The sequence below is a fragment of the Anolis carolinensis genome, chromosome 2, assembly GCF_035594765.1.
Source record: "Anolis carolinensis isolate JA03-04 chromosome 2, rAnoCar3.1.pri, whole genome shotgun sequence".
In the NCBI taxonomy this organism is placed as follows: Eukaryota; Metazoa; Chordata; class Lepidosauria; order Squamata; family Dactyloidae; genus Anolis; species Anolis carolinensis.
The window spans coordinates 131,148,280-131,162,795 of record NC_085842.1 but is presented as its reverse complement, the minus strand read 5'-3'; the positions used below and the strand labels follow the sequence as shown (position 1 = coordinate 131,162,795).

At 40.7% G+C, this 14,516-nt stretch overlaps 1 protein-coding gene across 1 annotated transcript in view; it reads left to right on the top strand.

The window, feature by feature from the left end:
- ccdc57 (coiled-coil domain containing 57) overlaps positions 1 to 14,516 on the top strand; it is an 82,796-nt gene that overhangs the window by 34,226 nt on the left and 34,054 nt on the right. The window contains 5 exon segments of the mRNA XM_062973951.1: positions 730 to 892; positions 1,773 to 1,838; positions 1,840 to 1,911; positions 7,360 to 7,555; positions 8,887 to 9,069. Coding sequence (XP_062830021.1) covers positions 730 to 892; positions 1,773 to 1,838; positions 1,840 to 1,911; positions 7,360 to 7,555; positions 8,887 to 9,069 — 680 coding nt within the window.

The following is a 14,516-nucleotide window of genomic DNA, read 5'->3' as shown; positions in this document are numbered from 1 at the left end:
TAGCCTTTAAGATAGAAGAAATTTAACTCTGAGCATGCAGGCTGTTATGAGGCCAACAAACTCTGATATGCTATGGCTGTAGCCTATTAAGAGATAGCTCTTATAGCATTAAAATGAGAGATCGCCAAAGTATTAAGGTCAACCAGTGTGAGTAAGGTCATTCAAGGAGCTCGTTTGTTGCAATGCTTAGAATATCTGTTTAGTACATGGGAGACAGAGATGCAAATTCCACTCTGCCATGAGGTCATTAGGTTGTCTAGCCTACCTTATAGTATTATTGCAAGGATAGAAGAGGACATATATGCCACCTTTGATCATAGGAAGATCTAAATATAATAAATAAATAAATAAATAAATAATCTCAACATATAGTAAATTGCACACCACTCTAGTTTTTCCTTTACTTTGGCATCATACATACATCATACAGTCTTAATTTCTCATATCTTTAGACTTCCATTCTAGCACTGCGCTAATGAATTCTGAAATGTCTTTTAACAGTTTTCCATATTTTCAGTCTTATCTTTTGTATTCTGATATAATTGCTCTGTTTTGAAATTTCTTCACTGGTGTATCCAGAATTAATGAAAATGATCAAACTGATTTCCTTCCATAACTTCTGTTCTGCTGAAAGAAATGCATCAGGAGATAAGCAAAGAATGAATTTCTTCCCCCATCTAAATTAACATTCTAAAAAAAATTACTCATGTTTATTTCTTCCTGTTTTAGGTATAAACAGCAGCTTTCAATAGCAGCAGAAAGAGAAGAAGGCCTGGAAAGAGCTAAAATTCAAATTGAGCTGGACTGGCAGCGGCGTTGTGAGACGGTTGAAAGGAATCAGTATCAGAAATCAGAGGCCCTGATACAGAGCCTTTCAACAACTAGGGACCAGGTTAGAATATAATCACATTTCAAGCTGCTTGTCACAGACTATTAGCAATGTCATCTTTTGTGATGGATGATCTGATGATGTTGGATTAATCATTCTTCTTTGATTCTAAAAAATACTTGTTAAATTTCCTGTAACCGATTTAATCTGTGCTGGCTCAGAGAATATAATGAACTGATTTGATTTTAATCATTTATATAAATAGTGCCTGTAGTTCTTAATATAGGAATATCTGGCTCTTAGGAAGATTCTTTATATTTTCAAAAGGGAGTGGAGCTCCAATGGAATACCAGTTGAAGAAATAAAGGTTGCAACTTTATTGGACACAGCGTTGAAGTAATAAGGAAGACATAGACACAAAATGGAATAATCTGGGTGTTTATTAATGTTATGGTGTAGCCTGCCTACTGGTAGATGTAATGTGATGTGCCAGAAGTAGACTTTCAATTTCATGCTTCTTCTCCCAGTGATATGAAACTGTTCTCTTAAACTATTTATTTGTTTAAATATGTATTTATTTAAATATTTTTCTATCACTTCCCAATCCAGAAGAGCTCCCTTGATGGTGAACAAATAAAACTAATTTAAACAATACAAAGATTAAAAAAAAACATTTTAAAGGGGCATTAAAATACTCTTTTAAAATTGCTAAAGCAGCCAAAACAACCCTAGAATCCAGTTCTGAAATAGTTACAACAGTATTTTCTTTCTCTTGAATACATAAAAAATTGATAGAACTTGATATCTTCCATCTTTTTAAGGAAGCTGCATATATTATATTGGTGATGGCAGCAGTGGTGGAATAATGTTGATAGAAAAAGAGGCCAAAGGAATTTTATCTTAAAAGAAAGTCTTCTCAAGTTGCAATAATGTTGTTTTATAGATTGCTGCTAAACTGCAAGAGAAGGAAAAGAAATTGCATGAATTGGAAGTGGCCATGTCTGTGGTAGGTAACATTTGAGAGAGACCAAGCAATTCAAGAACTTCAGAAACACGGTCATTTGCCAAAAGGAGAAAAGCAGGTTAACATTATATGAACCACATTTCTTGAGCTGAACCAATCTTTAAAAGGCTTACCTTATAGTTCAAAATCGCTTTAAGAGCATGTGATTTTTCTGGAATATTTTGTGTCTAGAGAAAGAGCCATTGGTGTGACAATAATTTCCATAGAGATGGCATGTAACTCTTATTACATATTGTATTTGTATACAGGCAGTCCTTAAGTTATGAACAAGATAGGTTCTGTAGGTTTATTCGTAAATTTAATTTGTATGTAAGATGGAACAGGTAAATTTTAAAGTGTAACTCCAGTGTGTGTGTGTGTATATATGAGCTTTGGATAGCACACGGAAGGATTAATACCCCTGTGGTGTTTGTTTGTGGTGTTTGCCCTTGTTCAGAAGAGTTTACCTCACTTTCTTTTCCCTGTGATAATTGGATGTTGAAAAATGTGTCTTGTTGTGGAAGCAAGGATTGGTAATAAAGCTTTAACTGAGACACCTTTTCCCCAGGAGTAAATTTCCCTTCCTAGGGGTAGATTTCTCTCACTTCCTGTTGTCTTCACCCTCATTCTTATCTATGAGCTTTTGTAAGTCAGATATTTGTAACTCGGGACTGCCTGTATATAGTGTTTTACTTTATGTATAGGCAGTCTGGAGTCTTCATTGCACATGGTTTTCCTATATACATAATATCATGTTTACATGTAATAAAGCCCACACATGATGCTTGCAAATATTAGTTTGTTGCACAAGAATATGTGAGGACTTAGAGGGTGAACCCCTTCCTTCTCGATATTTGATCTTACTGCAGGGCCTGAAGGAACATTCAGTTCACATTTACATCAAGGCAAGTAGAAGACTTCACACACTTAATTTCAGCAATAGCATCCAGAGGCGCCATATAGGACTAAGTGGTTGCTAGCCTTAGTCATGTTTTGGCATTTTTTTTAGCTTACATCAATAAGGCTGTTTCCTGATACTCACTGAAGAATAGCTTTTATGATTTGCAGAGTCATTCTCACTATCCTCTGCCCTTGCAGATAATAGTACATGGGTAACTCCCTCAAGTGTGGTTTGTGTTTGACCAAAAATAGAAAGTTGCCTGAAATCTCTCTGCAGAATTCCTCTTTTAAATAATGTAGTGAATAGAGCTACCATTATCAACCCTTCCTGCTTTAGTCTGCAACAATCATATTGAGGACAATATCTGTGAAGCAAATGCAGATACTATAAGATCTTTTTTGTAGCAGAAAATGAAATACATGTTGTGAACGGTCCTTAAAATATGGAGGGAAAATATGGTAACTTATATAAGAAGGTACGGTAACTGCCACCAACGTGAGGTAATGTCTTTTAACGTAAATGATAAATGGTAAATGGTAAATGGTAATGGCTTTCCCCCAGGCGCAGAGTGAGGCAAGGAGACTGATCTTTATGAACAACAACGAAGTTCAAGTTTATTTGTACATAAGCTTGTGGTTGCAATATATAGACGTTTCAGGATCTTGAGTTACAGTGCAGTCTTATTTGTATGAATACTTCTTAAACAACTTCTCTTCAAAGAACAGTGATCTAACTACCACTTTAACAATCAAGCCGTGGATTGATCTTCTTTTCTTTTTTTTGTTTTTTGTTTTTGACCGACTCCCTCTAGACTAAACTCCCAGTCAGCTTATATCCTCAGCCTTTCCCTGAATGACAATAAGATGCCGTCTGCTTGTGTAAACAAGCCTCAATTTCCCAGCTTTTCTAAGCTGTCAAAGAGCAACCTCTCTTCAGCTGATTCAAACAGCCACACACTTCCTCAAAAGTCGAACAGCAACTAAATTTTTTAAAAAAGGTTTAAGCTTTAACTGCCAACTAAGCCACGGCCCCTTCTTGTCCAAAGAGAGGCTATGTTGCTATGGCAACCTGTTGTATACGGTTTCCAGCTGGCTTCTATGTGAGGCCTGCCTTCGTCAATATACAACTCCCTCTTTTTTTTCTTTTTAACAAACAAATAAAATCATATTAATAATAATTTCTGTTAACTCATAACATCCTTACACATGTTGTGAAACAATACACAATGTAGGAATTTCTTTGCCTTTATATTTGAAACTGGATTCAATTTTTCAAATCCAAATATGCTCTTAAGCAAGTGATCCTCAAACTCTGCTCCTCCAGGTGTTTTGGACATCATCTCCCAGAACTCCCAGCCAGCTTACCAGCTGTTAGGAATTGTACGAACTGAAGTCCAAAACATCTGGAGGAGCAGAATTTGAGGATCACTTGCTTAAGAGCATATTTAGATTTGAAAAATTGTCTCATGGTCCAGAGTAAAATAATGAAATATAAAAAATAATGTGTGAAATATGATCTCTGGCCAGAAATATTAATTTGGGGAGTGTTGGAGTATTTAGTTTAAATCATTTTGATATAATAGGTATAATGGAAATATAGTGAAATCTAGTGAAATCAGATAATATTGAACCTCATACTGGATTACGGTTGGTTTGGCATTGTGCTGACCCAGAAGTACATCTGAAATCTGTTTTTAGAAGGGGTTGTACTCCCAACAAAGAATGAAATGCATAGCTGAAAGTCCTGGACCTAGCATTTTTTGAGATGCCAGAGAGATCTTGCTAGCTTGAAGGGGTTTTCACCTGTCAGTATGCCAGTTACATTATTACCTTCAGGAAACAGACTTCACAGGGAATATTCATGCTGTAAATTATATCTAATTCAGACTTCTGTAGCATAATGTTATCCCTGAAATGTGTGTGGAAACAACAACTCATTCAATACAGTATCCAAACTGTTAGTTGCTTTGTGTCACATGAACTGTGTAATTTTGACATTCTTCCATCTGCATTATAGTACCTGCCTATTTGTTTCTGCTCCCCACCCCTCCAATTCAGTTTGAAATATCTGTGGGTATGTATGTGTATTCAAGTTGTCTGCCAACTTAGGTATGAAAATCTCAAAGTTTTGCCAGTTCCTTCCAGTCTAAAATATAGTCTACAGCAATGGTTCTCAGCCAGGGGTCCCGAGATGTTTTTGACCTTTAACTCCCAGAAATCCTAACAACTGGTAAACTGGCTGGGATTTCTGGGAGTTGTAGGTCAAAAACATCTGGGGACCCCAGATTGAGAACCACTGATCTACAGTGCCTGCTATTCATTAAAGGTCTCCCATCCCAATACTAACAGCTGAACTTGCTTCATTTCTGGTCACCTTTAGATTATTGGGCAAAGTACTGACCTTGACATTTTTAGCCTTAAGAGTTGCCTCTACCTGAGTGACTTTGATCAAACACTTTAATCAGCACCTGAAACCTTGCTCAATGTTGCATTGCTGGCAAAAGAGTACTGGTTATAAACCTTTTAAATGTTTGTGTATATGCTATGTATACTAAGGAAAGATCTCCGGAAGGAGGTCTCTTTTGTTGTTGCTTATGTTCCATTGAGAAACTTGCTTGTCTCTAAGATGCTCTGAGCTTTGTTATTAATCTTGGAAGTCTTCCCATTCACAAATAGCCTATTGCCTGCTAAATACAGCACTGCAGGAGACTGAAGAAAGTGTAACCAAAGCCTGTTTAAATCCTGGGTGGTTTTCTGTGTTGTCACCACAAATGCCATCTGTAATTCCAACCTCTAATTAAGACTAAAATCCTGTTCAGCATGTGCATCACTGAGAACCATCATGGCATTCCCAGGTCTAGACAGACTGTTCTTGACAATTAGGCTAGTCTTTTCAGGATGATATTTCTTTCCCTTATAACAGTTTTTTTCCCCACACATAGTAGTGGCAAAGTGTGAAAGACTGTTTTGAAAGCTGAAGAGAGAAATGTCTTGTGCTTCCCTCTAGTGGTTCCCCATTCACTGTTGTTGGTTTCAAGATCATGTCTTTCATGAAAATCTGGAGAATACATAAATATAGATTTTACAAACTCATAAACTGATCCACACAAATTTTAGATCAAGAGAATATTACTTAGCTTTCTAAGAAAATTATGCAATTTTGAATGAAAATATTCTTTGGAATAATACATTTAAATATGTAAACCATAATAATCTAGATTTCAGAAACTATTTAAAATTTTATTCCTGGCTTGTTTATTATAGTTTTTTTGGTCAGTTTATTTGTAGTTGCTCATTTGATCCATCTTCAGTCTTCTAGGAGTCATTGGGGGTTAGAACCCATTTCATATAATTGGGATGGAAAGCTTCTTAAGCTTCAAAGAACGTTACCTGGGAAATATGTCATAATAAATAATACTTAATTGATGTAGTGTTTTCATGAATAGCCATGTACATTATGCATGATATTTTATAACTGGTAGTGATATAAGAATAGACCCAAAGTCAACCAACAGTTAGTAGTTCTTCTATCTGCAGAGAAAACTAGGATCCAGTGGAGCCTCATTGCTCCAAAAGGTTGGTGGGATTTCAGTTTTTATTTATTCTTCCTTCAATCCTGTGACTTCCAATACTAGTTTCCCACTGTTCTGGCAGGTTCCCAACTCCTGGTCCAGATTTTAGGAGGCCTAGGAATCTGCGGAGGGAAAGGAAATCCATAAACTTTACCTTCTCTGATCCTTTAAGTTCATACAGTTTGCAGAATTCAGCTCTGCGGAGCTCTGAATTCAGACCCAAGATTTATCCATATTCATGTTTAGAATGTTACGTTATTTTTTTTAAATGCATTTTAATGCGCCTTAGTCAAATTCCATACATTGAGACACCTGCTTGAATTAATAAAATTTTCTGTCAGGAGCTATGTATTTATTCATTTATTGACATAATCATTTTAGTTTGATATAATAAAATTATTTGCTTACTGTTTCATTTTCAAAAAACAATTTATCTTTCATTGAACAAGATTAGCCCAACCCCTCCTCCCCCCCTCCCAAATTCCTATCACAGCCCTTCTATCTGAATTCCCTTTATTAAAAGAGACCACAAATGGAACTTGAATCTTTTGCTATGCCTTGCCTGAGTGAATCCCTTGGAATTTGTGGAGTCACCTTAAGTTGATAGGAGACTTGAAGTTGCATATGCACACACACACATAATAAACTGTCCCTGACTAACTAAATCTAGTCCTGTTGATACTAATTACATCCAGATTCATGAAGCATCACCAAGCAAACAGTTTAAAGTAAAGTGGGTGAACTGTTATTTTATTTGCCTTCTGATCATAATATTTGAAACCTTCTTCAGTCAGGCTGCTCTCATATAATAGATTTACATTGTATTTTGCATATTATTGCTTTCTAGGGCGTAATTACTCAGATATCTGTTATTTAACAACTCCAACGTTGCTTTTTCTTCTATCCATTTGACACTTAATTTTTTACAGTTGTGTAATCATTTTAGTCAAACAATTGTATTTGTCAGTGCAATTTTGATTGCTTGATTGAGTTGCATATTTTTCTTTAGAAATGTAATTCTGGTTTGCTTCTTGAATTATGTGATTATCTTGCAGAATACTATAGGAGTTGTTGGACAAGATTTTCCTTCTGCTGAAATCCAGAGATTACAGGAACAGAATAGTACTCTAAGGACGGTTATTTCCGAAATGAGAAGAGAAATGGAGAGACTTAATCAGGCATCTGACCACAGTCAAGGGAAAATACAAGATGTGGATAGGGCTGACTCTGCAGCAGTTTCAGTCACTCTTGGTAATAAATTGGATTGGGTTATGCTCCTCTCTAGATTTCTCTAGAGATATTTTGTTCCTCTTCACAACATAAGTGTTTATGTTCTTCTTTAAGGGATCCCACACATTCTGATACATGGTTAAAATATATTGATTATACAGTTTGTATTCCCAAACATCTTCAATAGCAGCAAAAATTTATATTTATCTCATTTTAGATTAAATTAGAACAGATGAGAATAATTCCAATTAAGGTTACAGTAAAAGGTCTGTAATTTCAAAATTATTGTCCCAGTCCAAAAGTATATTTACTACAGAATATTTTATCTACATTGAGTTTACATACTTTCAGATCATAACTTACATAATTAAAATATATGAGGGAATTACAGTTACATAAATTAACTTGAAGTGTTTTATTTTACATGTACTGTACCAAAATATTCTAGCCTGTTGATAATCTGAAACTATGTCTGTCTATGAAAACATGATTTCAGTTTGAACACTTTGATCTGTGCTAATAACAAAACAATTCGATCTCAGCATTCCCAAGATCATTAGGAAAGCGTTGCTGTGATCAGCACTTTCGTGTTAGACAGTTCACAAGAGTTCTGGATTCATTGATTGTGTGCTCATAGTTTGAGAATCAAGTTGTTTTTTTTTAAAAAAAACTAAATGTAAAGAGATCATTTTAAATGCATACTAGATTGTGTGTGCATGCATTTGAACATTAAATGTTTTTATTTTTAGTTTTTTTCTTGTGAAGTAAGTCACCTTGTCTAAGGCATGATGCCTAAATGTTTTAATTCATCATTTTATTTGTGTATCGCTGCTTCAGTTCCTCCACCTATGTAGATAATAAAACTGTGCCTGGTGGTTGACTGATATTACTAAACTGTTATAATATGCTCGTTTTACATTGTATTACTGTTTTTATCTTTTTATATTGTGAATCATGTTTGTTTTGGTCTATTGTGTTGTTGGGCTTTTGCCCCATATAAGCTGCCTCGAGTCCCCATGGTGAGATGGTGGCGGGGTATAAATAAAGTGTTGTTGTTGTTATTATTACTTTAGGGTCTTTGTAAGTCAGAAATCAGTAGATGATAAAGAAGAATAGCCAACAGATGGCACTCTATTCAAAAATTTCCAAGGATGAGTTAACTTTGACAGACAAAAAAAAAAAAAAAAGAAATCATGCCCTCAGACGAAGCAGCTCTATGTACAACTATTATTTGTATTTCTCTACAAATATTCTTTTGTTTTTATGGGTTTTTTTAATGTGCACAGACAATAAGCCTTTCAAAGTCATCTTGATAGCTGCAGAACATTCAGCTGAACACTTTTCCCCCCCAGACTATGTTCAATCCTTGGAAAAAGATACCAGACTTGTGAAGGAAAAGTGCTGGACCACAGACAAACAGCATGAAAATCCACCTAATCTTCCTGGAAAATCATTTGTGTTTTCTCAGAACTCATCCAGCTGTAATAAAAGTCCTCAAACTTCCTATCAGGACTATATTATCAATGGAAGAGATGGTAAGAGAAATAGTTTTAAAATAATTTAATGCATCATTCTATGTTTATTGTGTTCTAACTTTTGTTTCAGGTATTTGAATATGAATATGTTTTAATATATGCATTTAAGGTTATATTTTAACTACGTTCTAATATGTGATTATATAGATATATTTAATTACGTTGTGTCCTGTCTCAAATCAAAAGGAGAGCCAGGTGATTAAATAAAATAAAACAAAATCAATATAATAGGTTATAGTTTATGTAAACCCATAAGCAATACAAGTGTAGTGATTTCGTCTTCATAGTCTTTATGAAATTGTACATATGGGTCTTGTGTGCAGACACAGGACAGCTCAGAATTCTCTATCGTTTTAAGATGCCTCTTGGTGGTAGCCCCGCCTACCCTCCCCTGGAGGATATATAGCCCTCAGGTGGGGCTAGCAGCTAAGTTCCTTTCATCTGCAGCATATGCAGCAGCAGGAATTTCTCTTAGATAAATTACCTACATTAAGTGTTTGACTCTGACGGCTTGACTACTCTGTTGCCTACTCCTACACTTGTCTCTTTGTGTTGACCTTTGGATAGTTTGACTTCTCTTCTGTTACTCCTACTTGATGGTTTTCCAATGTTTGACTGAGAACTGTTCCTTAAAACACTCCTTTATGAGCAGGCACTTACAGCCTCCATTTCCTGGCCAAACAAACAGGCTACATTGGAGCCACAACCCCTTCTCAGGCATGGGCTTTGGATTTGCGAGCACCTCCTGGAGAGGGAAACCCAATGGCTGGCCCCATGCCAAAGGTGGCACACACGGACCCCTCAGCATTAGGAGGCGGCATGCAGTGCCAAAAACTGTCAAAGCAGGAAAAAAAAGGCAAAGAAAAGGCAGCGCTGGCATCCTCCTTCAGCTCTCCAACTTTGCCCCAGCTAGCATCGCCACACAACAAACCTCACCTGCATCTGCCCCACCCCGTATGAGAGCATTGATGCAGCTGCACTTGTCTTTCAGACACTAGTGGAGAGACACTAGTGGCACTCCCCCATGCAAGGCACTTTGGAGCAGAGGAACCGGGATGGGCCCTGTTCAGGGAGTTCCTCTTATGGATCATGGCTTATGTCATTCCCCTTCACCATTTGAGACTCCCTTACAAGGAGGCCTTTTATGGCATGGGATCTGAAGCGTATTACCCCTTGCCTCCTATTGGCCATGGACAGTACTTAAGGTGTTCCCATCATGAGAGCTTGCCTGCCTGTCACCACTATGGGCCTCTCTCTCATGACTGCTTATGACTACCCAAGGAGCCCCAGCTATCACAATGTCGCCTACTCTCCCTCTCGGGATCATGAGTTTCTGGACAGACACTATGCCACACCATCACGCCAACTCCCACAGGCCTCTTCACTGATGCCTTTCTACAGGCTACCTTTCTGTCGGCAAAGGACAAGATCATCTCCCTCCCCCCTGCCCCCCCGGACACCTCTAGATGAGACAGGTATCGAGCATGACTGTGAAGTTTCAGAGCACCAACACAAGGGCAGCCTGCAGGAGGCCCTGTGGAAGATTCACATATTTTCTCTTCAGAAAAGAGAAGCATGCCAACTTCACAACCACTGCCTCCTGTGGAGGATCCTTTCTTTTCTTCTTGGTTCAGTTGATTAAAGGCCCGGGTTGGCCTTTGGCCTCATACTGGCAACATCAAGGCAGACAGACAACCTCTACTGCATAGACCCGCATTTGGTGCTGGAGGAAAATCCTGAGAGTGCCTTGGACCGCAAGAAGATCCAACCAGTCCATCCTCCAGGAAATAATGCCCGACTGCTCACTGAAGGGAAAGATATTAGAGGCAAAGATGAAGTATTTTGGCTACATCATGAGAAGACAGGAAAGCTTGGAAAAGATCATGATGCTGGGGAAAATGGAAGGAAAAAGGAAGAGAGGCCAACCAAGGGCAAGATGAATGGATGGTATCCATGAAGTGACTGGCTTGACCTTGAAGGAGCTGGGGGCGGCGACAGCCGACAAGGAGCTCTGGCGTGGACTGGTCCATAAGGTCCCGAAGAGTCAGAAACTACTGAGTGAATGAAGAAGAAGAAGACTGCATAGACCTCTCAAAGGTAGAATGGCTAGGGAAACATCCCAAGCCAGATCCCATAGTAGTGGATATTTCTCAGTCTCAATCTTTGCAGAGGATTCATGCCACTCCAACTGACAGAGAATGAAAGAAGTTTGCTATGGGGTGCAAGGTCTATTCCTTAGCAGGCCTTTTCACAAGGCTAGCCCATTATGGCACCTATATGGGGGCGTACCATATTTTTCTCTGGAATAAGGTTGCCCCATACTTGGACCATTTGCCAATAGAAGAGCTTAGGCTGGCAAAAGTCTTCAAACAGAAGGCGATGATTCTGGCAGGCCTATAAAATGACCTTGTTAAACATATGGCCGATTTGGCGGGGAAATTGTTTGTGGTTGCAGTAGCCCTCCACTGCCATGCCTGCCTACGTCCATTAGAGCTTTCTTCATCTGCACGTGTGATGACCCATGGGCCTTGTAGTCCTGCTCAGGACATGGTAATTCCTGATGAAGATGAAAACTTGGGTTTTTTACCTTCCCAGTCTGAACTGGATTCCTCTCAGCCAGATCTTTCCCAGGCAGATCTGGGAACCTTGCACCTGCAAGAAAGTTGTCTCCCAGAAGTATGTCAAACAAGCCCAGAGCCTACTTCTCCCGTGTTCTTGCGCCGGGAGTTTTGTAAACAACAGAGAAGTTTGGATTCAGCTTCGCGCAGGAGTGCAAGAATTGCAGCTAAGAATGTAGCCAATTAAGACTGCTTCTCGTGAGAATCTTTAAGGAGTTTAACATCTGGTCTCAGAGTTTAGCTTTCGTTTCTGATTCCCAGAGAACTGCTTCGGTGGGAAAGTTAGACTCTATATAGGTGTTTTGCCCGCGTAGTAACTTCGCGGAGTCAATTCGTCAGCCTACGGAGCGAGTTGTGTCTGGACAGCGCGCTCCGATTCAAGCCTCGCTCCTGCTCAAGCCTTGCCTTGCTATCCAGCCTTCGCCTTGCTTCCCAGCCTTTGTTTATCTACGGACTTTGCCTTGTTTCCCAGGACCAATCCTTGCCTTGTTCCACGGATTTTACCAAGTTATTCCACGGACCTTGTTCTTGTTCCTAGTTACCTTGTTCCACGTTTTAAGCCTTGTTTCAAGTATCAAGTTATTTCCTAGCCTCGCTCAAGTTTCATGGACTAAAGGACCTTGTCATCTCCCCTCACTTTGCTTGTCAAAGTGAGTGTTTCGGTTATTGGATTACAACTTTGGACCTTAATATTTCATATTGGACATTATTTCTTTGGACTAATTTTGACCTTTCCTGAAAGGTCTGCTTCTGGACTATCTTTTACATTTGCTTTTACTAACTTTATATATTTCCTTAATAAAGATATTAGATAGAATCTGGCCTCTGCGTATGGTTATTGGTGCTCTGTAGCCTGGGTCGTGACAGTTTGACTCCGCCACCCTAAGCACCAATTAACCTCGGCCAGAATGTCTACCGGAACCGTGCCCGGTGGGCAGCCACTGAGCTACACCATCAGCAAGGACGAAGTGGATCGCATCCGCGACAGACTCAACGCCCAGGATGGAGAAATAAAGGGCTTGCGGGAGCGCGGAATCCGCCTCCCGGCCATGGCGTTGCCTACCAAGTTTACTGGAGAAGCTTCTAAGGTTCATGTTTTCCGTCGCCAATGTCAAGCTTATCTAGAGGCCCGTGATGCCGAGTTTCCCCAAGAAGACATCAAAGTGGCGTGGGTTTACAGTCTTCTAGACGGGCCAGCGGCCAATTGGGCGACGGCACTGTTCGACCAAGCCTCTCCACACCTAAGATCAGCGCAACACTTCTTGGACCACCTCAAGGAGACTTGGGGAATCGAGGACAATTTGGAGGCAGCCGGTCACAAACTCCGTCGCCTTTTCCAAGGAGACAGACCTATGTCTCAGTATATAGCCGAGTTCCGAGTGCTGGCCCACAACACCGGCTGGAACGATGTAGCCCTCAGAGGACAATTCCGGGAGGGTCTCAACATTGAAATGCTGGAAGAAATCTCCAAGGTGGATCCTCCCCAGACCCTCGAGGCACTCATTGATCAATGTTTACGGGCTGAAGTCATGATTGCCAACAGGAAACAGTGGGTTCGAGGCCAGGGCAGTAGAGCCGGGGCAAAACCCCCCGCTCCCGCCAGCGTTCAGCCACGTCCAGTGTGGAGACCCCCACCGCCAACCCCATACCCCAGAGGAGGCGAGGAGGTGCCGATGCAGTTGGGCAATGTGCGTCCCAGACTAGATGCCGCCGAGAAGGCCCGTCGTCAACGCTTAAACCTCTGTTGGTACTGCGGGAACGGGGGCCACTTCGCCAGAGAGTGCCCAGCCAAAGGGAAGCCTGCCGCCCGTCTTGCGGCGGCGTCCTCCACGGAGACGAAGGCGTCTGAGCCGACTGGCACACAGCCGGCGGGGGAAGCCAACGACCGGGTGTAGAGAGGCTCGCCAACCCGGTCAAAAAATCCATTCAAGAGCCGCCAACCGGGGTCCTGTTCCTTCTCGTGGTCACATTATGGTCAGCAAAAAGGGGACCCGTCATGATCCACGCCATGATAGACTCTGGAGCTACCAACAATTTCATTGATAGAGAGTATGCCGACTCTCTGGGATTACAATATCATGATTTCAAGAATGCCCGTGTGGTGCAAGCCATAGACGGCCGCCCCCTCAAGACGGGCCCCGTAAGTCAGTGGTCGGAACCCACCAGGATGTGGATAAGGGAACATATGGAAGAGATTTCCTTCTTTGTTACCGAGGTTCCCCATTTCCCTGTGATTTTGGGAATTCCATGGCTGACTCTCCACGACCCTAACATCTCCTGGTCCAACAGAGAACTGCAGTTTGCTTCACCGTACTGCCAAAACCATTGCCTCGTAGCCAAGGTCTGCCATGCCACGGACACCGAGCCCATCATCACCTTGCCAAAGAAGTACTCCGAGTATTGGGATGTATTCAATGAGAAAGAAGCCGAAAAATTACCCCCACATAGACCTTATGACTGTGCCATTGACTTGGTGGAGGGGGCCCCGATCCCGCGAGGGCATCTCTACTCCCTGACTGAACCAGAGCAAGAAGCTCTCAGGGAATTCATAGAGACAAACCTTCGCAAGGGATTCATCAGACCCTCTCAATCCCCAGCCGCCTCCCCAGTGATGTTTGTGAAGAAGAAGTCAGGGGAACTACGCTTGGTGGTGGACTACAGAGCATTGAACAATATCACTAAGCGGAACAGCTATCCCCTGCCCTTAATCTCGGATCTACTGGATCGGCTTCGAGGAGCCAAGGTTTACACCAAGCTGGACCTTCGGGGGGCTTACAACTTAGTTCGCATCAGGGAAGGGGACGAGTGGAAGACCGCCTTCCAGACCAA